Source organism: Panthera tigris, chromosome A2 (assembly GCF_018350195.1).
Source record: "Panthera tigris isolate Pti1 chromosome A2, P.tigris_Pti1_mat1.1, whole genome shotgun sequence".
NCBI lineage: Eukaryota > Metazoa > Chordata > Mammalia > Carnivora > Felidae > Panthera > Panthera tigris.
In genome coordinates, this window is record NC_056661.1 from 18,721,092 (window position 1) to 18,746,949 (window position 25,858).

Consider the following 25,858-nt stretch of genomic DNA (forward strand, 5'->3'; position numbering starts at 1 on the left):
ATGCCAGAGGAGCCCTGGGGCGGCGGCCCTTCTTGTGTCTCAGACCCTGGAAGGGCTCATCTGTGTCTTGGGGTTGCTTGAGGGAACCCAAGACTATACCTGTGGGCTTGGCCCCATGCCAGGGCAGGGGCAGAAGGCCACCACCTCACCAGTGCCTGCCCTTGGTGCAGCGCAAGGTATACCTGGTAGAGGCCGTGCTCATGAGCTTCCTGCGGGGCGTCGTGGAGGCAGGCACCCCTGCACAGGCCCAGTCCATGGTGCGTCAGATCCTCGACCTCCTGTGGCTCTTCATGGAGGTGAGGCTTCGGACTTCAGGCCTCAGGCCAGGATGTCAGGCTCCATCGAGATAGGGGAGGTACAGGGAGGGTTTGGGAAAGGACCCACAGACGTCTGTCCTGGCACCTGCCCTCTGCCAGCTAGGTGTGCAGCCCGGCATCTCTCCCCCAGGACTACGAGGTACAGGATTGCCTCAAGCAATTGATGATGTCCCTGCTGCGGCTTTACCGGTTCTCACCCATCGTCCCAGACCTGAGCCTACAGGTGGGAGCTCCTGCCCCTGCCCCTGGGCCCCCTGGGCCCTAGCCGCCTTCTCTGAGCACCCCATCCCCACAGATCCACTACCTGCGGCTCACCATCGCCATCCTGAGGCATGAGAAGTCCCGCAAGTTTCTGCTTAGCAATGTCCTGTATCCTTTCCTTGCTGCCAGACAGGCCAGACATGTGGTGTCCTCTGGGGTCATTAGGGGCCAGGGAGGGCAGTGTGCCTCTGGCCAGGGGTCCCTAGGGAGGCTCAGAGGACCAGAGCCGTGCAGTATGTGAGTCCTTGTTGCAGGACCCATCCTTCCCAGCACTCTCTCTACAGAGCAGAGAGGGTAAAGCAAAGGACCCCGGCCAGCTGGCCAGCCTGAGCAGGGATTTCCAGACGGCTGCCGACTCTTGGGCTACGTGGAGGTGTGGAGACGCCACCAGGGCCTGACTGCTGTAGCCAAAGCAGCACTGAACTTTTATGAGTCCCACGACAGGGGTTCCCATGAGATCTTCTTTTGGGACTTGGCTCTTCCTGCTTCCCAATACAGTTGAGGACTGTGCTGCAGGAGGGAGGGTGCTGGTGGGGAAGCCTGTGCTGGTAGCTGTCTTTGTGTGGGGTCTTCAGCCTCCGAGAGTTAGAAACAGCTGGGAGACGGAGAGGCCGCCACGCCCTCTCTCAGCCTGTTCCCCCCACCCCCCTCATGTGTTCCTGTGACAAGCCTTTTTAGTACATTTGCTGGGAATCAGGCTTAGTGGACTTGATGGCCACAGCTATTTTTCAGGGCTCATGGTCGAGGGAGACTGGCTTATAGTAGCAATGGTACCTCTAAGGGTAGGAGAATATGGTGGGCATTTGGGGAGACAGGTGAGTTTGGAAGAGCTTCCCAGGGAGAACTCGTGAGGGTGTAGGGTACACACACCCCTTGGTGAGTGGAACTCTGCCTTGACAACCACCAGCTTCGATGTGCTCCGGTCTGTTGTCTTCTTTTACATCAAGAGCCCTCTGCGAGTGGAGGAGGCTGGCCTACAAGAGCTCATTCCCACTACCTGGTGGCCCCACCGCTCCAGCAGGGAGGTGGGCCGACTGAGATGGGCAGGCAGGGTCACAGGGAGGGCTGACCCAGGGTATCTGAGCCGCCTGGCCTTGAGCATGTGAGGCCCCTTCCCCAGCCTGGTCTCTGGCGTGGGAGTAGGGGTTTCCTGTCTGAAGCAGGCCTGGTTAAGTCCTGAGTGAGCTCTGCTGTCTTCCATCCCCTGCTCCTGCCCAGGGCAAAGACAGTAAGGATGTAAAGGATGAGACCACTGAGGAGCACAGACGGAGGCGTGCCTACGAACGTGGCTGCCAAAGGCTCAAGAAGCGCATCGAAGGTTAGCCCCCTTCCCAGGGCACTGAGTAGGGGGAGGACGATTTGTGTGCTTGTGCGTATTGGGGGCTCTTGGTAGTGACCATGTCTAGATTCAGCTTGTGGAACCCTGAGAGTGGAGCCCTGATCCAAACCTGCCGCCCCTTCCCATCCCTGGGAGCCTGAGAGCAAGGCTCTGTCTGAGGAGAGCTCAGTGTTGTGTTCCCTACCCCACCTCCAGTGGTGGAAGAACTACAGGTCCAGATCCTGAAGCTGCTGCTGAACAATAAAGATGATAATGGGGTAAGTGACTCCCAGATCCCCGCGTGGGTCCCTGATAGGGATGGGTGCTGGTACTGGAGCCCTGAGACCCAGAGGGCAGGGACTGGCTCGGGTTCCCATAGCAGGGCCCAGGCTAAGGCACAGCACCGAGCCAGTCCACTCCAGGGCCAGCTCCTCACAGCCTCATTTTTCCTTCCCTCAAAGGGGGAGGCTTCTAGGTACATCTTCCTGACCAAGTTCCGGAAGTTTCTACAGGAGAATGCCAGTGGCCGGGGGGTAAGTGTCCACTCGGCCAGCCCACCATGGACACTTGGCTGTGTTGCAGAGTCTGCACCCCAGGCTTCCGGCACCTCTCAGCCTGCTGCATCCCTGCCAATCTTGCTCTTCCTCTGCTGCCCCGCCCTCTGTGCTCACCCCAGGGTCCTGGGGCAGGCCTTGGATGAGGAGTGAGCAGGCTCTAGGCTGGCACAAATGCATGTCCTGTGCCCTGTGCCCTGCAGAATATGCCCATGCTGTGTCCCCCTGAGTACATGGTCTGCTTCTTGCACCGGCTGATATCTGCCCTGCGCTACTATTGGGATGAATACAAGGCTTCGAACCCTCGTGCCTCCTTCAGTGAGGGTGAGTGGGGCCAGACCTCATCAGAGAGGCTGGGCAGGGCTGTCCCGGTGATAGTGTAGAGTGCAGAGCTGGCGGCAGGGTGGGGGTGGAGCTGTCTCAGGCTTCCTAACAAGTTGAGTACTCTCCTGATGGGTGGCTTTTCCACAGGGCAGCAGGAACTCCACTCTGTAGGAGTGCCAAACCCACATTCACTCTGTCCCCACAAGTTCCTGCCCACTATGGCCACCTCTTCTCGGTCCCAGTCCGTTCAACCCTCTGCAGTCCTTTGTAGGGGACACCAGGGACAGGCCCTGAGGTGTTGGGGGCTGTGTTTGTGTGGGACAGGGTCCTCAGGGCCAGTGGGAGCCGTGCCTGCCCTGGATTGGGGATGTCCATAGGGCTGGGTCAGGGCCCTCTCTGAATGTGACTGCAGAGTGCTCCCTTCATCCCAACTCGTGCAGTCACTGACACTGACCCCAAATGGTCGGGGGTGGGGTGGGGGGGAAGCCATGCTGTGTGCCTGAGCAGGGCAGGTAGGTGGCCAAGGCCAGGGGTCTCCTCTGGGCTAAGCGGCGTAGAGGGGTGGCTTCTCAGTTTGTCTTCCTATCTGGCTCACTGCTGGCCCGGCCTCCCAACCCCTCCTTGCAGAGGCCTACATACCGCCTCAGGTCTTCTATAATGGCAAGGTGGACTACTTTGACCTGCAGCGCCTGGGAGGCCTCCTCTCACACCTTCGGAAGACCCTCAAAGGTACGTGTAGGCTTGTGGGCAGTGGGCAGGGCCGGACCGGGCAAGTGTGGGGCGTACAGTCCTCAGCCAGCTCTGCACTGGGTGCAGGGTTGCCCTCTGCCCGCCAGAGGGCGCCCGAGTATCTCGACCTGCTCCTCCAGGGAGATGCCCTCTGCCTCAGGTCTTGGGTCCAGCCATCCCTTCCCTTGAGCTCCCTTCCCTTGAGCACCTGCCCCACGGGAAGCCTAGGGGTCCTATAAGGAACTAGGGAGCATATGTGGAGTGACCACGGGATCTTGGTGAGGTCACAGGGGTGAGAGGCGAGCGGGCACAAGTGCTGCCTGAGTGGCTTTCAAGGACGAGCACACGTGGCCACGGCACAGGGCACTACAAGCACAGCGCACGCAAAGGCAGGGATGCTCACAACAGCCTGGTAGGGCCTGGAGACGGAAGGCTGCTGGGGTGCTGGTGAGGAAACTACCAGGCGGGGAGTGGTGGGAAATAAGGCCAAGGAGTCGCACGGGTAGAGTCTGAGCGCCTTGTGGGCCACGAAGTAGGTGTGGGCTCATTCCAGGGATAGGGGCAACTTTGGAAGGTCCTGAGGCAGGGAAGTGAGGTCAGGGATCTGCGTGTGATAATGGAGTCAGTACATGGGCCAAGAGAGGAGATAGAGGGAGGGCAGGAGTGAAGGGGAGGAGTCAAAGATGACCCCAGGCTTCCTGCCCGAGGCTGTGGGGATGGGGCACCGTCAGGAAGGAGGCTGTAGGAGGAGGCTGAGGTGGCAAGTCCGCCATGTTTGAGGACCACAGCCTGGGCTGGAGGCAGAGGTGTTGCTGTTCCACCTCTCACTGACAGCTGAGGGGATGAGCCTACGGTGAGGCCTGTGTGCAAAGTGAGACAAGCGGTGGCCTAGACAGCCCTGGATCTTGTGTTTGTAGGTTAGAAAGTGCTGGGGAGAGAAGTAGGGGACCCTGGAGAGCATGCAGTCACTGGAAACAGAGGGACTGACGGGAGTGTGATGGGGAACACCTCCTGCTGTTAAGGTCCCTGAGACAAAAGCCTTGGGGCGCAGTGAAGGCTGGCGTGGAATAAGTGGAGTGCATAGGCAAAGGTGCAGTGGTAAATGTGGGGCCCTGCAAAGCCCCCCGCTCAGCCAGTGGTGCTCTCTCGCCATCGTGGGCAGTTCCGTGTGACCCCTGAGCCCCCCACTGGCCTGAGAACTCTCCTGCCATTCCCTACAGATGACCTTGCCTCCAAGGCCAACATCCTGATCGACCCATTGGAGCTCCAGGCAGCCACCATGGATGACCTGGACGAGGACGAGGAACCAGCCCCAGCTGCGGCCCAGGTGCCGCGGTAGGGGCAGGCAGGGGGCTTGGTATTGGGCTGTCCCTCTATCATAAGGGCAGGGGTGTCACACGGGGTCACCTCCTTCTCCAGGCAGCAAGGAGCTTCTCACCAGGCAGGTTTCCTTGCTGTAGGTGGAGGCGCGAACCTTCCTGCCATTTCCCAACCCCACAAATCAAGGGAGTCCTACATGGGCCCCGGTCCTGGGGAGCTGAGTGGCGTCTGGCCTCCTCTCTCCTACACAGCGCCCCATGCAGGCTCTGGCCATGGGGGGCGTACTGCCCCTGCCCCGGCCCAGCTGGCTCAGTTCTCCAACCCTGGGCCGAGCTAACCGCTTCCTCAGCACAGCGGCTGTGAGCCTGATGACCCCACGGCGGCCTCTGACCACCTCGGAGAAAGTGAAGGTCCGCACGCTGAGCGCAGAACAGAGGACTCGTGAGGACAGTAGGTGCCAGGCAGGGCCAAGCACATCCATAGTTCCCCACCCTGGGCAAAGCCAAGCTACACCCCCATTCCTTCCCGGTCCTGCGGCCTGGCAATATCTCAAGGGCATGGGAAGTGCACTCTAAGGGCAGGAAATCGATGCTACAGAAATAGTCCTGGAGCTGCAGGCCCTTGCCCTACCCCTGCCCCTATGTTCTCCCCTGCAAGTCCCTCCTTGGGCCCAGGCAGGGAGAAAGGGCTCCCTTCTCCTACTGTGAGGCCCGTCCTGGCACCACAAGCTTGGGAGAGAGCTGGAATGGCCTACGGCCCTGACCCTCCCCTTCCCCCACTCCGTAGTTGAGGGCAGTCACTGGAATGAGGGCCTGCTGCTGGGGCGGCCCCCGGAGGAGCCTGAGCAGCCCCTCACGGAGAACTCCCTGCTGGAAGTCCTGGATGGCGCCGTCATGATGTATAATCTCAGCGTTCACCAGCAGCTGGGCAAGGTCTCCCACTGGTGGCCGATGAGCATGTCCTGTGGTCCCACACGTTCAGATGCTTGTGTGTGTGTGTTGGGGGGGAGGGGCGGATATCTACTCATGACTGCATGTGAATGTGTGCCACAGCAAGACTGATTGCTGCCAGTGATGTGTGGGCCTGACCTGGTTTTGTGGGAGGGGGTTGTCTGGGGCTGAAGGTTGGGAGCTTGGCAGGGCTGGGAGCCAGGCTGGGTCTGGAGAAACCTGAGTGACATGCCTGAGGAGTCACGCTGGACCTGTGGTGTCCGATGCTCTAGATGGTGGGTGTGTCTGATGATGTCAATGAGTATGCAGTGGCTCTGAGGGACACAGAGGACAAGCTCCGGCGGTGCCCCAAGCGGGTAAGACCTAGATGGGCAGGGGGGTTTTCGAGAGGGAGGGCTGTTTCAGAGAGGAGGCTTGCCAGCTCAGGCTTCCCAGGGCAGGCCACAGAGGGACTGTCCTGCCCCTGCTTCTGGGGGCTACACCGGTAGTTTTCCTGTCCCCACCCACCTGACTATGCCACATCAGTGAGAGCAGGGCTGGCATTAGGGCAGGGCAGGGCTTGAGCCCCATCACTAGCTGCAGCCCGCGCCAAGGTGCCCCTGCCCCCTGCCCGCTAAGTGCTGACGCACACCCACTCTCCTCATCAATTATGAATTCGACCCTGAGTGCTTCCTCGGCCACTTGCAGAGTCAGCAGGAAGCAGGACCTGACTCTCACACTTCCCTGCAGCCCCTCTGCTGTAGCTCTCCTGGCCTGGGGAGTAGGGCGTCCTGTGCCCAGGCTGGACTTCCCCAGCAGGGCCCTTTCCCCGCTGTCTGCAGAGCCCAGGCTTGCCTTTGCAGCCAAGTGAGAGCAGCTACCGGGGCCATGGTCCCAGCCCAGCTAGGGGACATGGCCAGGGGCTCATGGAACCCCAGCTGTGTCTCATTTCCACGCTCTGCACAAACAACCAAGACCCTGCTCTGAGGCCTGCTCGGGCTTGCCAGTGGGTCCTAGGCAGAAGAGGGTTTTGAAGAGTAGAGCTGAGTCTGCCCAACCTTTTGCCTGCTCCAGCCACCAGTGGGGTTCCTACCAGGCTGCCTGGAGCAAGCAGGGTGGGTGTGGGTATGGTGCCATGGCCTGATTGTCTTTCCCCTTGGGTGGCAGAGAAAGGACATCCTTGCAGAGTTGACCAAGAGTCAGAAGGTTTTCTCAGAAAAGCTGGACCACCTGAGTCGCCGTCTTGCCTGGGTCCATGCCACTGTCTACTCCCAGGTGAGTAGGTGTGGGCTTAGCCAGTGACTGCTGCCCTCCCCGAGCTCACTGACTAGTCACAGATGGCCAGGCTGTGCCGGCCTCTTAACGCTCCCTGCCCTCCTGGGCCTCTGCCATGCACGTGCCCCCTCTCCGCTCCCTATCCTCCCTACCTCCACCACATGCTATGCCCCCTGAACCTCTCCTGCCCTGTGAGCTTGATTAGATGTCATTGTAGGCATCCCAGGTCCCCTCCAGCTCACAATTCCTCCCTTGCAGGAACAGGGCCTGTCTGTGCCTGTCTCCCCTTCTTCGCTTCCCCTTCCTTCTCTCCCGGGGTGGAGGTGTCCTCTTAGGAGCCCCAGTCTCCCTCACTCTGCACATGCTTCTCTCTGACTCCCCTTCTTCCTTTGAAGCCACAGCCTTGTTTTCTGTTTTGTCATTCACTCATTCGTTGATTCAGTAACATGTGCTCGGAGCCTGGAGTATGCCAGGTACATCTTGATGCTAGGGACACTCAGTCCTGACCCATGTCTGAGCCACGTCTGCCCTCCCAAGGCTGTCAGCCTTGAGCAGTGAACTGAAAGATGGTGCACTCTCTCTGTGACCATGCTTTGACCCTCAGGTCCCGAGCCCTCCAGACTTGCTTCCACTCCCTGCCTGTCCTAGCATCTCTCCCCAGCTAGTGAGTGCCCACGTCAGGACATCCGTCTACCTTCTTAGGCATGCCCTTCCCTCATAACTGGGTGATCAAGGCCCTTGGTGTCCCTACCTCTACCCGCCATCCCCACTTGCTTTTTCTCAGCCTCCTCCCGAGCCCAGACCGCTTCCACCTGTTACTCCTCCTTTCTCTCTTGCTGCAGACCACCTTGCCTCCAGCCCCATGCAGGTGGCTCCTCTCCTCCCTTGACTGGGATTTCATGGCTGTCCACTGGCCTATGCAATCTTTTTTTTAAATGTTTGTTTATTTTTGAGAGAGACAGAACAGAAGTGTTAGTGGGGGAGGGGCAGAGAGAAGGAGACAGAGAATCCCAAGCAGGCTCTGCGATGTGAAGTGGTATCTCATTGTATTTATTTTTATATATGTATACATATGTACATATATATATGTGTGTGTGTGTGTGTGTGTATACATTTATTTTATTATTTTTTAATATGAAATTTATTGTCAAGTTGGTTTCCATACAACACCCAGTGCTCATACCAACAGGTGCCCTCCTCAATGCCCATCACACACCCTCCCCTCCCTCCCAACCCCCATCAACCCTCAGTTTTTAAGAGTCTCTTATGTTTTGGCTCCCTCTCTCTATAACCTTTTGTTTTTTTTTTCCTTCCCCTCCCTCATGGTCTTCTGTTAAATTTCTCATGATCCACATAAGAGTGAAAACATGGTATCTGTCTTTCTCTGTATGACTTATCTCAGCGTAACACTCTCCAGTTCCATCCACGTTGCTACAAAAGGCCATATTTCATTTTTTCTCATTGCCACGTAGTATTCCATTGTGTATATAAACCACAATTTCTTTATCCATTCATCAGTTGATGGACATTTAGGCTCTTTCCATAATTTGGCTATTGTTGAGAGTGCTGCTATAAACATTGGGGTCCAAGTGCCCCTATGCATCAGCACTCCTTTATCCCTTGGGTAAATTCCTAGCAGTGCTATTGCTGGGTCATAGGGTAGGTCTATTTTTAATTTTTTGAGGAACCTCCATGCTGTTTTCCAGAGTGGCTGCACCAGTTTGCATTCCCACCAACAGTGCAAGAGGGTTCCCGTTTCTCCACATCCTCGCCAGCATCTATAGTCTCCTGATTTGTTCATTTTAGCCACTCTGACTGGCGTGAGGTGGTATCTGAGTGTGGTTTTGATTTGTATTTCCCTGATGAGTGACGTTGAGCATCTTTTCATGTGCCTGCTGGCCATCTGGATGTCTTCTTTAGAGAAGTGTCTATTCATGTTTTCTGCCCATTTCTTCACTGGATTATTTGTTTTTTGGGTGTGGAGTTTGGTGATCATTGTGGTTTTGATTTGAATTTCCCTGTTGAGTATCTTTTCATGTGCTTATTGGACACATGTATATCTTCTTTGGAGAAATGTCTATTCAAGTGCATTTGCCCATTTTTAATAGGATTGTTTGGTTTTTGTTGTTTTGTAGGAATTATTTATATACATTGGATATTGACTCCTTAACAGATTATGATTTACACGTATTTTCTCTTTTTCTGTGAGTTGTCCTTCCACTCTGTAGATGGTGTCCTTTGCTGCACAGTTCATTTTGATAAAGTCCAATTTATTTTTTTCTTTTTTTGCCTGTGTTTTTGTTGTCACAGCCCAAAAGTCGGTGTTAAATCCAAGGTCATGAAGTCCTCTCCCCATGTTTTCTTCTAAGAGTTATATAGTTTTAGCTTGTAAGTTTGGGTATTTGATCCATTTTGAGTTAATTTTTGTTTAAGCTATAAGGCAGTGGTCCAACTTTATTCTTTTGCATATGGAAATTCAATTTTCTCAGCACCATTTATTGAAAAGACTGTCCTTTCCTCATTGAATGGTCTTGACAATCCTTGTCAAAAATCCTTTGACCATATATGTGTGAGTTTATTTCTGGGCTCTCTGGTCTGTATGACTGTCTTTATGCCAGTATCACACTATCTTGATTATTGTAGCTTTGCAATAAGTTTTGAAATCAGGAAGTGTAAGATCTCCAACTTTGTTCTATTTCAAGGTTGTTTTGCCTGTTTGAGTCCCTTGGGACTCCATATGAATTTTAGGATAGATTTTTCTATTTCTGCAAAAAATGCCATTGGGATTTTGATAGGGATTGCATTAAATCTGTACTTTGCTTTGGTTAGTATTGCCATCTTAACAATATTAAATCTTCCAGTCCTTGAACATGGAATATTTTTCCATTTATTTGTGTCTTTTAAAATTTCTGTCAGCAACATTATATAGTTTTCAGTGTACAAGTTTTTCACCTTCTTGGTTATATTTATACCTATTTCATTCTTTTTGATACTAATGTAAGTGGAATTATTTTTCTGATTTCCTTTTTGGATTGTTCATTGCTAGTGTGTAGAAAAACAACTGACTTTTGTGTATGAATTTTATATCCTGCATGTTTCCTGAATTCATTTACTCTAACAGATTTTTTGTGTGTGTGGATTCTTTTTTTTTAATTTTAGTTATTAAGAATTTTGTTTTATGTTTCTTATTTTTGAGAGAGCAATGGAGCGCGAGTGGGGGAGGAGCAGAGAGGGAGACACAGAATCTGAAGCAGGCTCTAGGCTCTGAGCTGTCAGCACAGAGCCTGACGCGGGGCTTGAACCCATGAACCCCAAGATCATGACCTGAGCCCAAGTCAGTTTCTTAACTGACTGAGCCACCCAGGCGGCCCTAATTTTAGTTTTTTAACATACAGTACAATATTGGTTTCAGCAGTAGACTTTAGTGATGCATCACTTACCTACAACACCCAGTGCTCATCACAGCAGGTGCCTTCCTTAATACCTATCACCTATTTAACCCATTCCCCCACCCACCTCCCTCCATCAACCCTCAGTTTGTTCTCTATTATTATGAGTCTCTTGTGGTTTGTTTCCCTCTCTTCTCCTTTTTTTCCCTCTCTTCCCTTATGTTCATCTGTTTTGTTTCATAAGTTCCACATATAAGTAAAATCATGTGGTATTTGTCTTTCTCTGATTGACTTATTTCGCTTAGCATAATACATTCTAGCTCCATCTACATCATTGCAAATGGCAAGATTTCATTCTTTTTGATGGCTGAGTTATATTCCATTGTAGATATACACCACATCTTCTTTATCCATTCATCAATCAATGAACATTTAGGCTCTCTCCATAGTTTGGCTATTGATGATGCTGCTATAAACCTTTGAATCTGTATTCTTGTATCCTTTGGGTAAATACCTACCAGTGCAATTGCTAGATCGTAGGGTAGTTCTATTTTTTTGAGGAACCAGCAGTGCAAAAACGTTCCCCTTTCTGCACATCCTTGCCAACACCTGTTGTTTCTTGTGTTGTTGTTGTTGTTTTTAATGCTTATTTTTGAGAGAGAGAGAGAGAGAGCAGGGAAGAGGGGCAGAGAGAGAGAGAGGAAGACAGAGGATCTGAAGTGGGCTCTGTGCTGACAGCAGAAAGCCCGATGTGGGACTCAAACTCATAAACTTCAAGATCATGACCCGAACCAAAGTTGGACACTTAACTGACTGAACCACCCAGGTGCCCCATCTTATGTTGTTAATTTTAGCCATTCTGACAGGTATCTCATCATGGTTTTGATTTGTATTTCCCTGATGACAAGTGATGAGCATTTTTTCTTGTGTCTGTTAGCCATCTGGATGTCTTCTTTGGCAAAGTGTCTATCCATGCCTTCAGCTCATTTTTTAAGTGGGTTATTTGTTGTTTGGGTGTTGAGTTTGAAAAGTTTTTTATAGATTTTGAATACTAGCCCTTTATCTGATATGTCATTTGCAAATATTTTCTCAAATATCTTCTTCTGTAGGCTGCCTTTTATTTTGCTGATTGTTTCCTTCACTGTGCAGAAGTTTTTTATCTTGATGAGGTCCCAATAGTTCATTTTTGCTTTTGTTTCCTTTGCCTCCAGTGATGTGTCTAGTAAGAAGTAGCTGCGGCCGAGGTCAAAGAGGTTTTTGCCTGCTTTCTCCTCTAGGATTTTGGTGGTTTCCTGTCTCACATTTAGGTCTTTCATCATTTTGGTTTTATTTTTGTGTATGGTGTAAGAAAGTGGCCCAGGTTCATTCTTCTGCATGTTGCTGTCCAGTTTTCCTAACCCCATTTGTTGAAGAGACTTTTTTCCACTGGATATTCTTTCCTGCTTTGTCGAATTTTTTGCTAGATTCTTGAGGGTTTTCTACATATAAGATCACGTCATTTGCGAATGGGGATAATTTTACTCCTTTATTTCCAATTTGGATGACTTTTACTTCTTTTTCTTTCCTAATTGCTCTGGCTAGGACTTCCAGTACTGTGTTGAATAGAAGTAGCAAAAGTGGGCATCTTTGTCTTGTTCCTGATCTTAGAGAAAATGCTTTCAGTTTTTCACCATTGAGTGTGATGTTCTCTGTGGGCTTTTCATAACACAGCCCTTGCTATGTTGAACTGCTTTCTTCATCTTCAGTGCTCACCCTCCTGCCTCCTGCTCATTCACTTTCTCCCATTAGTAAAGAGAATAGTCCGTGATGCCCCTCCCTTGACTCTACATCTGCTTACAGAAACCACTCCCTTCCAACAACCATTCCCCTCTTCCTTGTCTGTGTCACAGCTTCTTCATCTTCCCTTCACTCTTGGTCCAACACAGGTTCCTCCACCTCTCTGGAATAGTCTTGCACGGTCCCTCCCAAGCCCCCCGCCCCCTTTGCAGATACATCCCTCCCCCCACCCCCCCTGCAATGCAGTGGCTCCCTGGGTGCATAGGTTCCATCCCCTCTTTAGACTTGGTCTTCTCTGGCCTTCTGTGGCAGTATGCTCCCAGCAGGCCTTCTGGCTCAGGCCCACCCTCTGACTCCTGCTTGTGTCTTCTCGGGTTTTCAAGTTTGAGGGCACATCAGAGCTGGTGTCAAGTCCAGATGCTCCGACTCTGAGAGATTTGGGTGGTCTGGGCTGGGGCCTGGGACTTTGCTCTGCTCTGTTCGGCGACCCCTCCTGGGCACAGACCATGTGGAACAAGGCCCTTGGAGGGTTTGCTTTCTATGGCCTCTGTTTCACCAGTAATCATGCTCTTCAACACCACCTCTTTGGGGACGTTTTTAGGCACCATATGCTGCACATATCCTAAGCCACATCCCCTCTGCCCTGGACCAGGCCTGCTTCTCTTCCGGTACTTCTGACCTCCATGGAGGTTCCATCACCCCCAGAAATGTGGGCCCTGTTTGGTGCAGCCGGTCCCTTGCCCCCACAGCCCATCGGTGCTTCCCCATTCCTGGCCTTCCAGTCCCTTGTCTGCTGTCTTGGGCCTAGATGAGGCCATGTAGCTTCTTTACTGTCCTGCCCCCACTCGCCCCTGCAGCTCCTTTTGCACTGGGCAGTGCTCCAACTCAGACTTATGGTCACATGACACCTTCTCACTTAAAACCTTGTGTACCTTTACTAATGCAAGCCAGAATTCTGATCTAGGCTGGGGTGTTGCCTCTCCAGGCACGGGGTGCACCCTCTTGCCTATCAAGCATGTGACTGCCCTGCCTGAGCCACTAACGAGGAGGCCTTTCCCGAGCCCCAGACCGTGCCCTGCCCCTTGCAACCCTTTCTACGAACAGCCTAGCAGCACCCCTTGTGCCTCCTATAGGAGAAGATGCTAGATATCTACTGGCTACTACGCGTCTGCCTGCGGACCGTCGAGCATGGCGACCGCACAGGTTCTCTCTTTGCCTTCATGCCTGAGTTCTACTTGAGCGTGGCCATCAACAGCTACAGTGCTCTCAAGAATTACTTTGGCCCCGTGCACAGCATGGAGGAGCTCCCAGGTGACAAAGCCATTCAGACCGGGAGGGGGCAGGAAAAGGGCCTTTATTGTAAACCCTTAGCAACCCTGTTCTGCACCCTCATGGCCCAGCAGCACACATCCGTGTAGGAAAGAGGGGAGGTAGCCCCTGTTCTCTTTGGTCCTGTGTTAGACAAGCATCTGCAAAAGCCCCACATGGTGGAGAGCCCTGCCCTGGTATTAGCGGCCACAGAGCCAACAGCTTCTCCCGGATGCTAGGAAGGAAAGAGACAGGATGGAGTGCCGGAGTGGGGGCCCCTCCGCTTTCACTTCCTTCTTGCTGTGGTACGGGAGCCGGTTGGCCTCACACAGACACCCTGGCACTGCACGTGGGATGTGGCAGCCCATGCAAAGGCAGAGCAGCTTGTGTTTGCAGATCGCAGTAAGGGGTGGTGGTACCCTGCTGGAGGCCACATGTAGGAGCTTGGGCTTCTTGCAGACTACTGATTTCAGGCTGGGTTTGGTGGTTTATGTCTGGATCAGGCTGTGGGCTGTCAGGCCCCTGGCCTGTCCCCTGCCCCGCCCCAGGCCTAGGTGCAGGCTTTGTCCTCAGAGGCGGAGCCATGGGTACCCAAGGGGCTTTGACTGCTGAGCCATCAAGTGTGTGTGCGGAGATGGGTTTGAGCCCAGTCAGGACTCTTGCAGGACCCGTCCTCCCCCACAGTGAGTCTGTGCAATGGCCTCTCACAGTCAGTGAATGCCATGCCCAAAGTCCCTAGATGACAGCTTGGGCCCAGACTGGCCCTTGAAGTCAGCTCTGGAGCCCGCTGCCCAAGCCCACTCACCCTGCCAAGGGACGTGCCTGCCTCTGGAACCCCCGCTCCCGGCCAAGCACTCCTACTGCCCCATCCTGCAGGCTATGAAGAGACTCTGACACGCCTGGCTGCCATCCTTGCCAAACACTTTGCCGATACACGCATCGTGGGCACTGGTGAGGTGCCCTACAAAGGGCTTGGGGATATGGGGGTGGGATGGCACTTCTGGCTGGCCGTTTTTTGCACAGAATGCCGGCCAGGTGGGCTTGAGGCATGGGGGCCGGGGCTCATGCCAGCTACCTGCTGAGGCACAGCCTGTCCCAACAGACATCCGTGACTCGCTGATGCAGGCCCTGGCTAGCTACGTGTGCTACCCACACTCCCTGCGGGCTGTGGAGCGGATCCCTGAGGAGCAGTGAGTGGGGGTCGGAGCAGGGAGGCGGGCACTCTGACCTGCACAGCACCATGTCTGGCCTTACCCTGTGCCCACCACCCCTTGCCCTTGCAGGCGTATTGCCATGGTGAGGAGCCTCCTGGCTCCCTATGAGCAGCGGCCCTGGGCCCAGACCAACTGGATCCTGGTGCGGCTCTGGAGGGTAAGTGTGGTTGGATGGGAAGTGGCTATGGCTGGCTGAAGGGGAGAGCTTCCCTGCCTCCCTGACCCCCACTGACCCTACCCACAGGGCTGTGGCTTTGGGTACCGCTATACACGGCTGCCGCACCTGCTGAAAACCAAGCCAGAGGACGCCAACTTGCCTAGCCTCCAGAGTGAGTGTCCAGGTTGGGTGACCCGGTGGCTCTGGCCCACTGCTGTTGGTCTTCTTGGACTCTTCTCGCTTCTCCTGGCCTGTCTCCCGGACTCCTGTTGGGCCCCAGCTCTGCCCCCCGGCGTTTCCATTTCCCTGCTTCCTCCCAGTCCAAGGACACTCTGGGACACCTCCCCCTTGCTCCCCTGTCCCATGTGTGTCCTTTGGGCCTGAATGCTGTGCATGGGTCATGGTGAAAAGGGGCAGCATCTTCTCAGGGTGCTGGCAGCTTAGAGTGAGGACTCCGAACCAGCTCCCTGACCTCCAGCCTCATCCTGGCACCATGTCCACCTCCCACTTCAGTGTACTTGAGTCAAGGCAGGCGCACAGACTGGGGCTTGGTCAGGGCCCCAGAGGGTGCCCATGGCGTTCCCAAGAGGAAGGGGAATTTGGTTGGGGGCAGAGGTTATACTGTCTCTCCAGGGGCCATGGATGGCCCAGCAAAGCCCTGTGAGCCTGAGGACCTTCACCTAGGCCCCTCCTGGGTCCTGGGTTTTTTGCCTTGCAGTCTGCCTGCCATACTCTGCACTCACCCCACTTGGTGGTTTTCCTAGGCCTACGTGATGTGTTTCTGCTTCATGGGCAGGGTTTTTGCACGAAAGGGTCCCCAGAGACTGAGTGCCTTGTGTGAAGTCACTCATCAAGTCCTTGCCGGTTTTCTTGGATGCACCAGCGGGTGGAACTGAGCTGCAGTTAGAGTGGCAGTGGGACTAGATATTCATCCTGCTGGCTGTAGGAACTATTGATTTGCACGGGGTGGGGGTGGGGGGGTGTCCAGCCCGGCTGTGGCTTAAGGGCTCTGGTTACTGCTCCCCGTCAGCCCAGACTTGGCACCCACCACCTCGGCCATATGCCAAGGCCAGGCCAAGGGCAGCAGAGGAGAGTAGAGGACGGCAGGGCTCTGACACAGTAGGTCTCGGGGATGCTGGTCTTGAAATGAATGAGGAGAGGCCTAGGTCACCCTGTCTGGGTCTAGCCCTCTCTGAGGGGCATGCGGCTGAGGACTTCTTTGAGGGCAGGCTATGGCTGGGGGGCTGCTCTAGGCCAAAGGGATGGTGTGGGGCCAGGAATAACTTCAGCCTGTGGCTTGCCAGCAGGAGGAGGGACAGATTTAGCCCTAACCCCCAGGCAGCACTGTACCCTGTCTTCCCTGCCTTCATGACCTGAGCATCCTCAGGGAGCCATCTTTTTGTCCTTACACCAATGGCCCAACAAGTCAGGACAGAGGTAGACAGGCAGGAACCACAGACCAGAGTGCCCAGTGATGCCACCGTGTCGATGCCCCTGCAGAGCCCTGCCCCTCCACCCTGCTTCAGCAGCACATGGCAGACCTACTGCGGGAGGGTCCTGATGTGGCACCCAGCTTCCTCAACAGTGTCCTCAACCAGCTCAACTGGGCCTTCTCTGAGTTCATCGGCATGATCCAGGAGGTGGGTCACGTGGGCTGTGGTGTTGCAGAGGACCAGGCATGAACTGCAGTGTGGCCAGGCCACTGACTGCCCACCTGCTGGTGGCTCAGATCCAACAGGCTGCCGAGCGCCTAGAGCGGAACTTTGTGGACAGCCGGCAGCTCAAGGTGTGTGCCACCTGCTTTGACCTCTCGGTCAGCCTGCTGCGTGTCTTGGAGATGACCATCACGCTGGTGCCTGAGATATTCCTGGACTGGGCCCGGCCTACCTCTGAGATGCTGCTGCGGCGTCTCGCACAGGTGTGTCCATCTGGGCAGGGTGGGGGGGCCCCTGGGGACTCCCCGGTGGTAAGCCCACCCATCCACTCCACCAATGGGCTCCTGCCCTCACAGCTGCTGAACCAGGTGCTGAACCGGGTGACGGCCGAGAGGAACCTGTTTGACCGCGTGGTCACCCTGCGGCTGCCTGGTGAGGACCCAGTGCCCTGAACCCAACATAGCACAAGCCTTGGTTCCTCTGCTAGGAGTTGTGACGCCTGATTGTCCATTCTGCATTGGGACAGGCAGGCTTGGTACCCTCAGCCTTAGGTCGCCCTTCTGTGGGGAGGACAGGGGGGCTCGCACTAGCCAGGAGGCCTGGATCCCTCTTCAGGATCCCTGGATCCCTCCTTTCCCTTCAGGCCTGGAGAGCGTGGACCACTATCCCATTCTGGTGGCTGTGACAGGCATCCTGGTGCGGCTCCTGGTGCATGGCCCGGCGTCGGGGTAAGTGTTAGGCACCAGGGCCCCATGGGAGCTGGCATGGCTGATGGGGAGTGCACCAGGCAGGGCCTCCCTGCCGCCGTTTCTTCATCTCTAAAATGGACCTCAGCATCAGGCGTTGAGGCCAGGGGGAGGTCATGATGTACAAACTGCCTAAACAGGTGGTAGCAGCAGTAGCTCTGAGTAGGAGAATCGGGGACCCCAGCAGAACAGGGTGCCCGAGCCGCATGGTCATAGCCACTGGCTTGTGGTTATACCTCAGGCATGGGCGGGGTGCTCTCCTGCAGCATCCAGCACAGCACTGCTGGGAAGGGGGGCTGAGCGCACACACTGCTACTTGTGTTCACGAAGGCTCTGGTGATGAGCATGTACCACCTTTATTAAGGAACTCCATGAACAACTGGATCCAGGACTTGTAGGAGCCCCCAGCTCAGCACCCACGCAGGAGGGGTTCCCAGGCCCCCCGCCCCCTTCCCTGCCTCCCTGCGGTGGGTGGTAAGAGCATATGAGACCAGGGCACTGCCTCAGCCATTAGACCAAGATCAGTGCCAGCCCTTAAGAGGCTTCTATCCTCGAGGGACAGCAAGTTCCGGCTAGGCCCTCCCATCTTGGCCATGCTTGGGCTTTTTACTGCTAAAAAGCTGGGGGCACAGGCCATGTTGCCCTTTACTGCTGTCTTGTGAGCCCACGGGAGAGGCTGTGCTCTCAGAGTGGTCTGTGGCTGCCCCTGACCAGAGGGAGCAGGGCCACTCTGGCTGATGCTCGGGCCAGGCCCCCTGGGGGTCTCTTGAGGAGCCCCACCTGCTTCCTTCCTGCCCAGCAGACTGCATGGAGTTGTGGAGCTTGAAGTAGGTTGGATGTTGGTGCATGTTTCCTCCTTCCACCCTGGGTGGGGGCCTAGGTCTTCCTTTGGAGCCCTTCTCCTCTTCCCCTGTGGGCCCACTCTCTTCCTGTCCCCTTGGGAAGGGGAAGATGGTTATGCTTCAGTACTTCACCACGGCTTGGTAGCTGCCTCGGCCTCTGAGGTGGTGTACCTAGGGCTCTCAGGCAAGGGCTCTTCCAGATGGCCCCAGTTCCAGTCCTCGTGGGACGTGTGGGCACCAGTAGGTCCTGCTAGGGTCTAGGGCCTTTGGGCCCTGTGTTAGAGCAGAGCAGGAGAGAGGGTGGGGAGCCCAGCCCCTCCATTAGTGATTGGGGCTGCTGTGGTTGAGGTCAAGGCCGTGCAGGAGGCTGGAGGACCAAGCCCAGCGCTCCCACCAGCATCTGGCAGTTGTCAGGGCGGCAGCAGGGAGCAGGGCGAGCAGCGGGTGGCAAGTGGCCTGGCTCTGGGCCCAGGGCAGCCTAGGTCATCACCAGGCCCTCAGAGCCCGTGGAGCTAGCAGACTCAGAGCCAGCCTTGAGCCGCAGGCCCACAGGATTGTAGAGATCAAAGTCCTCGGCTACTGCCAGCTGCACACGCCCATTGAGGCCCCTCCTGCCCGGCTCCAGAAAGACCACATGCTTGTGGACACTGGCCTTGCGGCTGGGTACATCCGGTGGTGTGCTGAGCACTGAGGACTGTGCGCTCAGCTCCTGGAGGGGGCTGGGTGCCCGGGGCCAGCGGCGGCAGTGGCAGGTGCGACGGTAGCAGCGGCGGCAGCCTGGGCAGGGTGGCGCAAAAAGGTAGAGCAGCACAAGCACCAGGCCCACAGCGCAGCCCAGCAGGGTGGTGAAGCCTGTGTTGAAAGCCTCGGGCTCAGGGTGTGGGAAATGCACGCTCACGTTGTACTCGTGCGTCTGGTTGTGATGCAGGCGGGGCCCGGCTGCCAGGCACACAAAGACCCCCTCGTGCTGCGGCTGCACATTGCTGATGGCCAAGCTGCCATCAGCCAGCACTGCGATGCTGCCGTCTCGGGATCCTGGTGCCACCAGCAGCTCGTGCTGTGGTGACACCCAGGCGATGCGCACAGCTGGGGCACTGGTGTTGCAGTGCAGCCTCAGGGACCGACCCATCTGCACGTGCAGCTGCACTTCGGGCTGCTCTAGGCCCTGAGCCAGGGCAGCTGAGCAATTCTCAAAGACACGGCTGTGCTCAAAGAAGCGCACACGGGATGTGGGTACCTTGAAGGCCAGGCACATGTACTCTCGGGCAAAGTCACTCACAGCGCTTAGGCCCCGCTGATGCCAGCGCTGCAGCAGGTGGTAGAGACGGCAGTCACAGGGTAATGGATTGTTGTGCAGGTAAAGGCCGTTCTTAAGAAAGGCTGGCAGTGCAGCCAGGTCAGGTACTGGGATGCGTCCCAGGCGGTTGGAGGAGAGATCCAGAGTACGTAGGTGGGTCGTGCCCAGACCGTGCAGGTGGTCAAAAGAGAAGGAGGAGAGTTCGTTGCAGCCCAGGTAGAGACGGCTGAGTGCGCCCAGGCCATGGAAGGCGTGCTCATCCAAGTGCGCTAAGCGGTTATTGAACAGAAGCAGCCTCTCGAGCGCCCCCAACCCTTCGAGGTCGTGGCGGCCAAGCGCCCGCAGCGCGTTAGATGATAAATCGAGTAGCCGCAGGCCGCTGGCGTTGGTGAAGACTCCGTGACCTAGCACGACCAGTTCGTTGTGGCCTAGGCGCAGGGCGCGCAGCCGGGAGAGTGGCGCCAGCCAGCCGGGGCGGAGGCGCTGGAGCGCGTTGTGGCTCAGGTCGAGGTCCGCAGCAGCGGCAGGCAACGCAGCCGGCACGTCCTGCAACCCCAGGCCCGCGCAGCTCAGCAGGTCAGCGGCGCACACACATCTGTAGGGGCAGTTATGGGGTGCGGAGGGCAAAAAGCCCTCTGAGCCCAGACTGCCCACCCCAACACGCGGCATGCACAGCAGTGCGCCTAGCAGCGCCAGCCAGGCCATGGTGGTGATTGCCGGGGGTGGAATGGGGCAGTTCTGTGTGGGGCGCGGCTCCAGGACTCACCCACTTCTGCTGGATGTGGGCTCCACCCCACACGCCAACCGCCCCTGCTTCCCGGGTCCAGGTCGGGACTTGGGGCTGAGCTCCACTCAGCACTCCCTCCACCGGCTTCCCCAGCTCTCCGGGTGCTTCCCCGATCGGCTTCTAAATACTCTCCTGGAGGAGGGCGGGGCCTCGGCCTCCCATTGGCCCCAGGCCGGAGGGGGTGGGGCACCCCCCCCCCCCCCAACCTCGACCTAGGTCCCAGGGTGGCCGCCAGAGGGGGCGCGAGTCCGTCTCTGATGTCCCAGCCTGTTCTTAGCCTATGGCTTTCCCCGGTGCCTGTCTTCCCGGGAATAGTAGCAGGGAAACCTGGGAGGCACGCCTTTAAGCTGCTAGTGCTATTTATTTGTTTTCTTTGGAGTTAGTGTATATTAGGGGGTAGGTAGGCTTTCAGTATCTGCTAGTCACCCATTTAAACTGGTACAAGGGCTGTATGGGTTCTTACTGGGACCCAGGACTGGGCGGGGAGGGTAGGGGGTGTGGCAGTGTGAGCAGCAGGGAGGTGAGGTGGGACAGAGGCAATTCAGGTGGGCTGAATTGTCCACCCCACCCCTCCAATAGGTATCGTTTTCAGATAGGCCCAACCTTCTGACTACCCTTGCACCCTCTCCCACCCAGGACAGAAAGAGCCACGTCAGTGCTCCTGGCTGATCCTTGCTTCCAGCTCCGCTCTATATGCTATCTCCTGGGGCAGCCAGAGCCTCCTGCCCCTGGCACTGTCCTGCCTGCCCCTGACCGGAAGCGCTTCTCCCTACAGAGCTGTGAGTGGGCCAGGGGTGGGTCAGGGAAGAGGGATCTGGGACTGGCCTAGGTGAGGAGTCTCCAGAAGAGCAAATTCCCAAGTTGTGGTATTTAAGAGGCACTGGGTTCTAGGGCCACATTGGGTCTGACAACTGCCACCAACCCCCAGACACAGATTACATCAGCGTTGAGGAGCTGGCCCAGGTGGAACAGATGCTGGCACACCTGACTTCTGCGTCGGCCCAGGCAGCAGCTGCCTCCCTGGTGAGTGGGAGCCACTGCACACACGTCCACACCACCCAAACACACGTTAGCACAAATGTGCATACCACACAGGCGTGGCATGTGTCCTTGTCTGGGTATCTGACCCCAGCCCACCCTGCACTCTGCTCCCTGCAGCCCACCAGCGAGGAGGATCTCTGCCCCATCTGCTATGCTCACCCCATTTCTGCCGTGTTCCAGCCCTGTGGCCACAAGTCCTGCAAGTAAGTGGGCCCCATTGGTGCAGGGGGCTGGGGAAGCAGCAGGGATACACAGACCCTCCTCCTCCTCCCGTTGTAGAGCCTGCATCAACCAGCATCTGATGAACAACAAGGATTGCTTCTTCTGCAAAGCCACCATCGTGTCTGTAGAGGACTGGGAGAAGGCAGCCAGTACCAGTACCACTTCCTCAGCAGCCTAGCCCACACAGCAGCAGCCTCCACCCTTGAACTCAGACCCAGGCTGGGCCCTATTTATGAGCTCCTCTTGCCCTATTCCCCATGTCCTCCCCCATCCCCGCCATGTCCAACCTCCTTGTCTGAGCGTAACCTCATTGGCGGGAACCCAGCCGTGTCCTAATTGTGCCTGAGCTTGACTTTCAGTCAGGGCCACAGTGAACATTAAATTATTATTCCATACAGCCCTGGCCCGGACCTTCTTGAGGGAGTAGGCTTTGTAGAGGATGCCCAGCAAGGATCCTGCCAGATTACGTCCACAAGAGAGGGCAGGTGTCCAACAGCTTCAGCCTTGTCTAGTCCTCTGAGATAACGGCGAGTCCAGGGCCTTTTGAGGTGTCAAGCCAGAGCTCCCCATGCCAGTAGGGAAATGGAGATTCAGCCAGCCCCATGGTATCCCCTCACATGATGATGCGTGGTTCCGGCACCGACTCGCCAATAGACTTGTGGGGCAGCACACTGGCCCCGTTGAGGTAGAGCTCGTCGTTAACTATGACGTCCTCACCCAGCACTGTCACGTTCTCCATGCGCACCTCGAGGGAGGGGGCAGGCCTGGTCAGCAAGGCAGGCACATTCCCTGCCCCTCTCCCCATCTGGCCCAGCCCACAGGCTTACCCACTGGCCCACGCGGCAGCGCCAGCCCACAATGCAGGACTCGAGCCAGGAGTGGGATCGGATATGGGCGTCTCGCAGCACTGTGCATCGCCGGATGCACACACCATCCTCCACTACCACGCCAGGACCCAGACTCACGTTGGGGCCGATGCTGCAGTTCTGGCCAATGCGGGCACTTGGGTCCTAAGGACAATGAGGGAAATACAAGTGAACCACTTGTCTCCTGAGATGAAGGCGGGGGGGGGGACGTGGGTTTACGATGGGCTGGGCAGGGGCCTTACCACCAGCACATTGCCCACAATGCCAGGGCCTGAGCACAGTTGCTCAGGCTGCTTCTGTCGCAGGGACTGTAGGAAGAGGCACATGCCAGTGAGAAAATCCTTGGGTTGCCCTATGTCCATCCAGAAGCCTGTTGGGAGGAAATGCATCAGGGGCTCAGCCCAGCCTCACCCCACCCCCAGCCTGTGGCCTCCCTGCCTCACCCTGCAGCTCCATGGCATATAGCTGCCCCTCCGTGGCCATGACAGGAAAGATCTCCTTCTCAATGGATGTAGGTTGCAGCTGTGGGAGTGGGCAACTCGTAAGCAGGGTCAGGGGGGTAGGGGCCTGCCCTGCCCCAGCCCACCCAGCAGCTGGCTTCTACACACCTGGATGCGCCGCAGCACTGCAGGGTTCAGAATGTACATGCCTGCGTTGATCTTGTTGGACACAAACACCTGCGGCTTCTCCACGAACCGGTGAATGCGGCCTGTGTCAGCCTCACATACCACCACACCATACTTAGAGGGTTCCTCCACTTTGGTCACCTGAGTAGAGGGGGACCTCAGGCCCAATCCAGTGTGCCTGAGCCTTGATATGCTATGCATACTGTCCTAAATCTCCGGGGCTGTGCCCCAAATGCTTAAAGACACATACTGCACAGCCCTGCACCCACAACACAAGCAGATAGTTAAGGGCCGCAGACTGGAAGAGGCTGGGCATCGGGGCAGGAGTGTCAGAGAAGAAAGACCTGATCCCTTACCAGGATGGAGCCCTCCTGGCCATGGTGCCGGTGGAACTGCACCATGGCTTGGAAGGGGAAATCGCAGATCACATCACTGTTGAGAACGAAGAAAGGATCTGCAGTCTCAGAGAGCAAGTCACGGGCCAGTGCCAAGGGCCCAGCTAGGAGAGAGGTGCAGGTCACCATCTTTCTAGGGGTTTGAACCTTTGGAACCAGGCTCAGCATACCCCATCCACGCTGAGTCTTACCCCTTCTCAGACCCTAAACCCCAAAGGAACCTTCCTGTCTTTACTGACCTGTGCCTAAAGGCTCTTCTTCGTGAGACATGGAGATTCGGATTCCCAGCTGAAAGGGATAAGCCGCCTGTCAGGTTCCTCCCAACAGGATGGGTGGTTGCGCGGGGAGCAAAGAAAAAGGTCAAGAGTCCGAGCCTCACCCTCTGCTCCTGCGCCTTCATTTCCTTCTCCAGCACCTGAGACATGTAGCTAACCGCCAGAATCACGTGGTCTACGCCTGCCTGTTGGACAAAACAGCGCCGGCCGACAGAAGGTCTCAGCCAGAAGGCACGGGCATTCACGACCTAGTCCCTCGTCCTGCCAGGTCCCACCACGACACCGACCCCGGGTCTTACCGCGGCCAGCGCCTCCACTTGGTGCAGCAAGATGGGCTTATTGCAGAAATCCACCAGTGGCTTCGGGATGCTCAGCGTCAGCGGCCGCAGACGCGTCCCATAGCCGCCCACCAAGATCAGTGCCTTCATCGCGCCTGCGGGCGGCCGGAGAGTGAGTCCCAGACTCCGAAGCGTCCGCGGCCCGGCCCGCCCGGCCGAGCCCTGCCGCGAACTCCCGCCGCGGCCCGAGCCCTTCACCTGCCAGACTGACCCACTCTGGCTCTGCCTTGGCCGCCCAGTCCGCCCTGCCGCCTACCCGGGACCACACACAGGAAGAAGCGACGCCAGACGGAGAGCTGCTGGCCCGGAACTCAGGCCGGACCTAGGCGGGGGGTGACGTTGGCCCGAGCCGGCCAATCGGCTGCCGTATACGTGGCACGGACGCCGACGTCGGAGCGCTGGGGCGCGGCGTTCTGGCAGACGTAGCCAATGAGAGCCCGAGCACGCCGAGCTGCCATGGGGACCGGGACGGGGTCTGCGGGTCAGCTGCCCATTGGCGGATCCAAAGGCGGAACTGGCGCCAAGGGCGAGGCTCTCTCGCCGACGGGTGCCGGGGTCTGCTGCCGCGCGGCCGTTTCCGGCCCCGCCCCGGCGCAGCGGCTCGTGGGACGCGGCGGAGGGACGCGGGGCAACGGGGTTGGGCCTGCCTCCCGGGAGCCGCGGGACTACAAAGACGCGGACACAGCTCAGTTTCTAGCGGCTTTATTTTGACATACACGACCTCAGACACAAGCGGGGCGGGCAGCGCTAGGTGTACAGAAAGGGGCCGCCGGGCCCAAGGCCCGAGAACCCCTCCCCCGCACGCAAGGTCCCTAGGAGACGCAGTGGCCCAGCCGTGGGCGGAGCCGAGAGTGGAAGAGGGTGCAGACCTGGGGCAGCTTGGGCAGGTTTAGGCAGCTTCCAGGAAAGTGGAGCAAAGAACGATTCCTAGAGACGAGGCCTTACGGTGCCCCGAGAAGTAAAGGAACCACGTCCTTCCCAGGGTGCTCCAATTTTTCTCATTAAAACATTTTTTTAAATCAGCACAAACAAAACCAAATTGAACAGCTTTAAAGTTCCAAGCAATCTGCATCTAGGGGGCGTGCACGTGGCCAGATGTGCGCGAGTGAGCAGCGGCTACTGAATTAGCCCAGGGCTTTGGCCCCTGGGGAAACCCCCACACCCACTGCACAGGCCCCAATGTGAGGGGAGGGAGAGGTGGGGTCTCCTGCAAGTTGCTACACTGGTCCCCTTCCTCGTTAAGCACCACCGGTCCCACCCCACCCCCCCTAGCCCAGGGGGCTGGTGTTGACTTGGCCCAAGTAAGCACTATAGAGGGGGGTCACTTGAGCGCCCCAACCCATGATCCCGCGTTGTACTTTGGTCCCAAGTTGGGGTTTGGGAAGGCAGGGCCTGGCAGGGACAGGGCTCTCTGGCAAGGACCTGGGAGAGAGTAGAGGCAGAGAGAGAGAGCATGTGTGCACACACAAGCCCAACACCCACCAGGTAACAGAGCTGGGTCCCCCCAGTGTCAAAAGTGCCGAAAAGAGGGGTCCTGCCCAAATGGAGAAGCAGCAAATCCCAGACCCTTCTGCTCTTTTTAGTGCCAGGAAAACACTGAAGGTAAGTGGGTATAGCTCTCTCACTACGAAGAGAATGGGGCAGCATCTGCTCCCCCAAATACAGGAACTGAGGTGGCACAGCACATCCCCAGGCTGGAGAGTTTCAACTGAAGGGAGTCCCAAGCAGCCCCTGACTCTGTCTTGGCCTTTGCCCTGCCAGGAAACGACGGTCTGCACTAATGAAGAGCTACTACCCTTATGGCTGAAGCCACAGAATGGTACAAGAAAGATGGTCATTATTGACCAGAAACAGGCAAGCTGTCCCTCCCAGCCCCAAGGAATGGGAACCTGCCCAC

At 56.6% G+C, this 25,858-nt stretch overlaps 3 protein-coding genes across 9 annotated transcripts in view; 1 reads left to right on the forward strand and 2 right to left on the reverse strand.

Moving 5' to 3' along the window:
• RNF123 (ring finger protein 123) overlaps nt 1-21,858 on the forward strand; it is a 29,873-nt gene extending 8,015 nt beyond the window's left edge. For 4 of the 7 annotated variants that reach the window (XM_042978961.1, XM_042978960.1, XM_042978964.1 and 1 more), the window contains 27 exons: nt 171-296; nt 448-540; nt 613-686; nt 1,486-1,603; nt 1,797-1,896; nt 2,113-2,174; nt 2,358-2,429; nt 2,654-2,774; nt 3,402-3,503; nt 4,724-4,830; nt 5,075-5,273; nt 5,610-5,755; nt 6,046-6,129; nt 6,920-7,027; nt 13,326-13,503; nt 14,377-14,451; nt 14,603-14,690; nt 14,784-14,871; nt 14,959-15,043; nt 16,372-16,511; nt 16,601-16,789; nt 16,883-16,958; nt 17,170-17,254; nt 20,835-20,977; nt 21,127-21,221; nt 21,357-21,442; nt 21,519-21,858. In XM_042978961.1, coding sequence (XP_042834895.1) covers nt 171-296; nt 448-540; nt 613-686; nt 1,486-1,603; nt 1,797-1,896; nt 2,113-2,174; nt 2,358-2,429; nt 2,654-2,774; nt 3,402-3,503; nt 4,724-4,830; nt 5,075-5,273; nt 5,610-5,755; nt 6,046-6,129; nt 6,920-7,027; nt 13,326-13,503; nt 14,377-14,451; nt 14,603-14,690; nt 14,784-14,871; nt 14,959-15,043; nt 16,372-16,511; nt 16,601-16,789; nt 16,883-16,958; nt 17,170-17,254; nt 20,835-20,977; nt 21,127-21,221; nt 21,357-21,442; nt 21,519-21,639 — 2,961 coding nt within the window. In that variant the 3' untranslated portion in view covers nt 21,640-21,858. Of the gene's footprint in view, nt 1-170; nt 297-447; nt 541-612; nt 687-1,485; nt 1,604-1,796; nt 1,897-2,112; nt 2,175-2,357; nt 2,430-2,653; nt 2,775-3,401; nt 3,504-4,723; nt 4,839-5,074; nt 5,274-5,609; nt 5,756-6,045; nt 6,130-6,919; nt 7,028-13,325; nt 13,504-14,376; nt 14,452-14,602; nt 14,691-14,783; nt 14,872-14,958; nt 15,044-16,371; nt 16,512-16,600; nt 16,790-16,882; nt 16,959-17,169; nt 17,255-20,834; nt 20,978-21,126; nt 21,222-21,356 lie in introns of all 7 variants that reach the window. The other 3 variants (XM_042978962.1, XM_042978963.1, XM_042978965.1) reach the window with 3 other exon arrangements.
• On the reverse strand, nt 17,412-20,841 carry AMIGO3 (adhesion molecule with Ig like domain 3). Its single transcript, XM_015540387.2, has one exon. It carries the CDS (start codon nt 20,114-20,116, stop codon nt 18,593-18,595), a length of 1,524 nt encoding a protein of 507 aa, XP_015395873.2. The 5' UTR covers nt 20,117-20,841; the 3' UTR covers nt 17,412-18,592.
• GMPPB (GDP-mannose pyrophosphorylase B) lies at nt 21,828-24,315 on the reverse strand. The gene is made up of 9 exons (XM_007088519.2): nt 23,923-24,315; nt 23,728-23,808; nt 23,588-23,636; nt 23,310-23,452; nt 22,936-23,094; nt 22,771-22,849; nt 22,570-22,697; nt 22,289-22,471; nt 21,828-22,206 (listed from the first exon to the last, which is right to left on the reverse strand). The coding sequence occupies exons 1-9, from the start codon at nt 24,049-24,051 to the stop codon at nt 22,075-22,077; spliced, it is 1,083 nt and encodes a 360-aa protein (XP_007088581.1). The 5' UTR covers nt 24,052-24,315; the 3' UTR covers nt 21,828-22,074.
• Nucleotides 24,316-25,858: the final 1,543 nt, after the last annotated feature.

What these genes read in the sequence shown, in the direction of transcription:
- AMIGO3 (XM_015540387.2), bottom strand. Translation starts at nt 20,116, where the DNA reads ATGGCCTGGCTGGCGCTGCTAGGCGCACTGCTGTGCATGCCGCGTGTT.
- GMPPB (XM_007088519.2), bottom strand. Translation starts at nt 24,051, where the DNA reads ATGAAGGCACTGATCTTGGTGGGCGGCTATGGGACGCGTCTGCGGCCG. An exon ending in CAGTGCTGCGGCGCATCCAG is followed by an intron (nt 22,850 to 22,935) that starts GTGTGTAGAAGC and finishes CCACTCCCACAG; the next exon opens with CTGCAACCTACATCCATTGA. An exon ending in TTGTGGGCAATGTGCTGGTG is followed by an intron (nt 22,472 to 22,569) that starts GTAAGGCCCCTG and finishes CATTGTCCTTAG; the next exon opens with GACCCAAGTGCCCGCATTGG.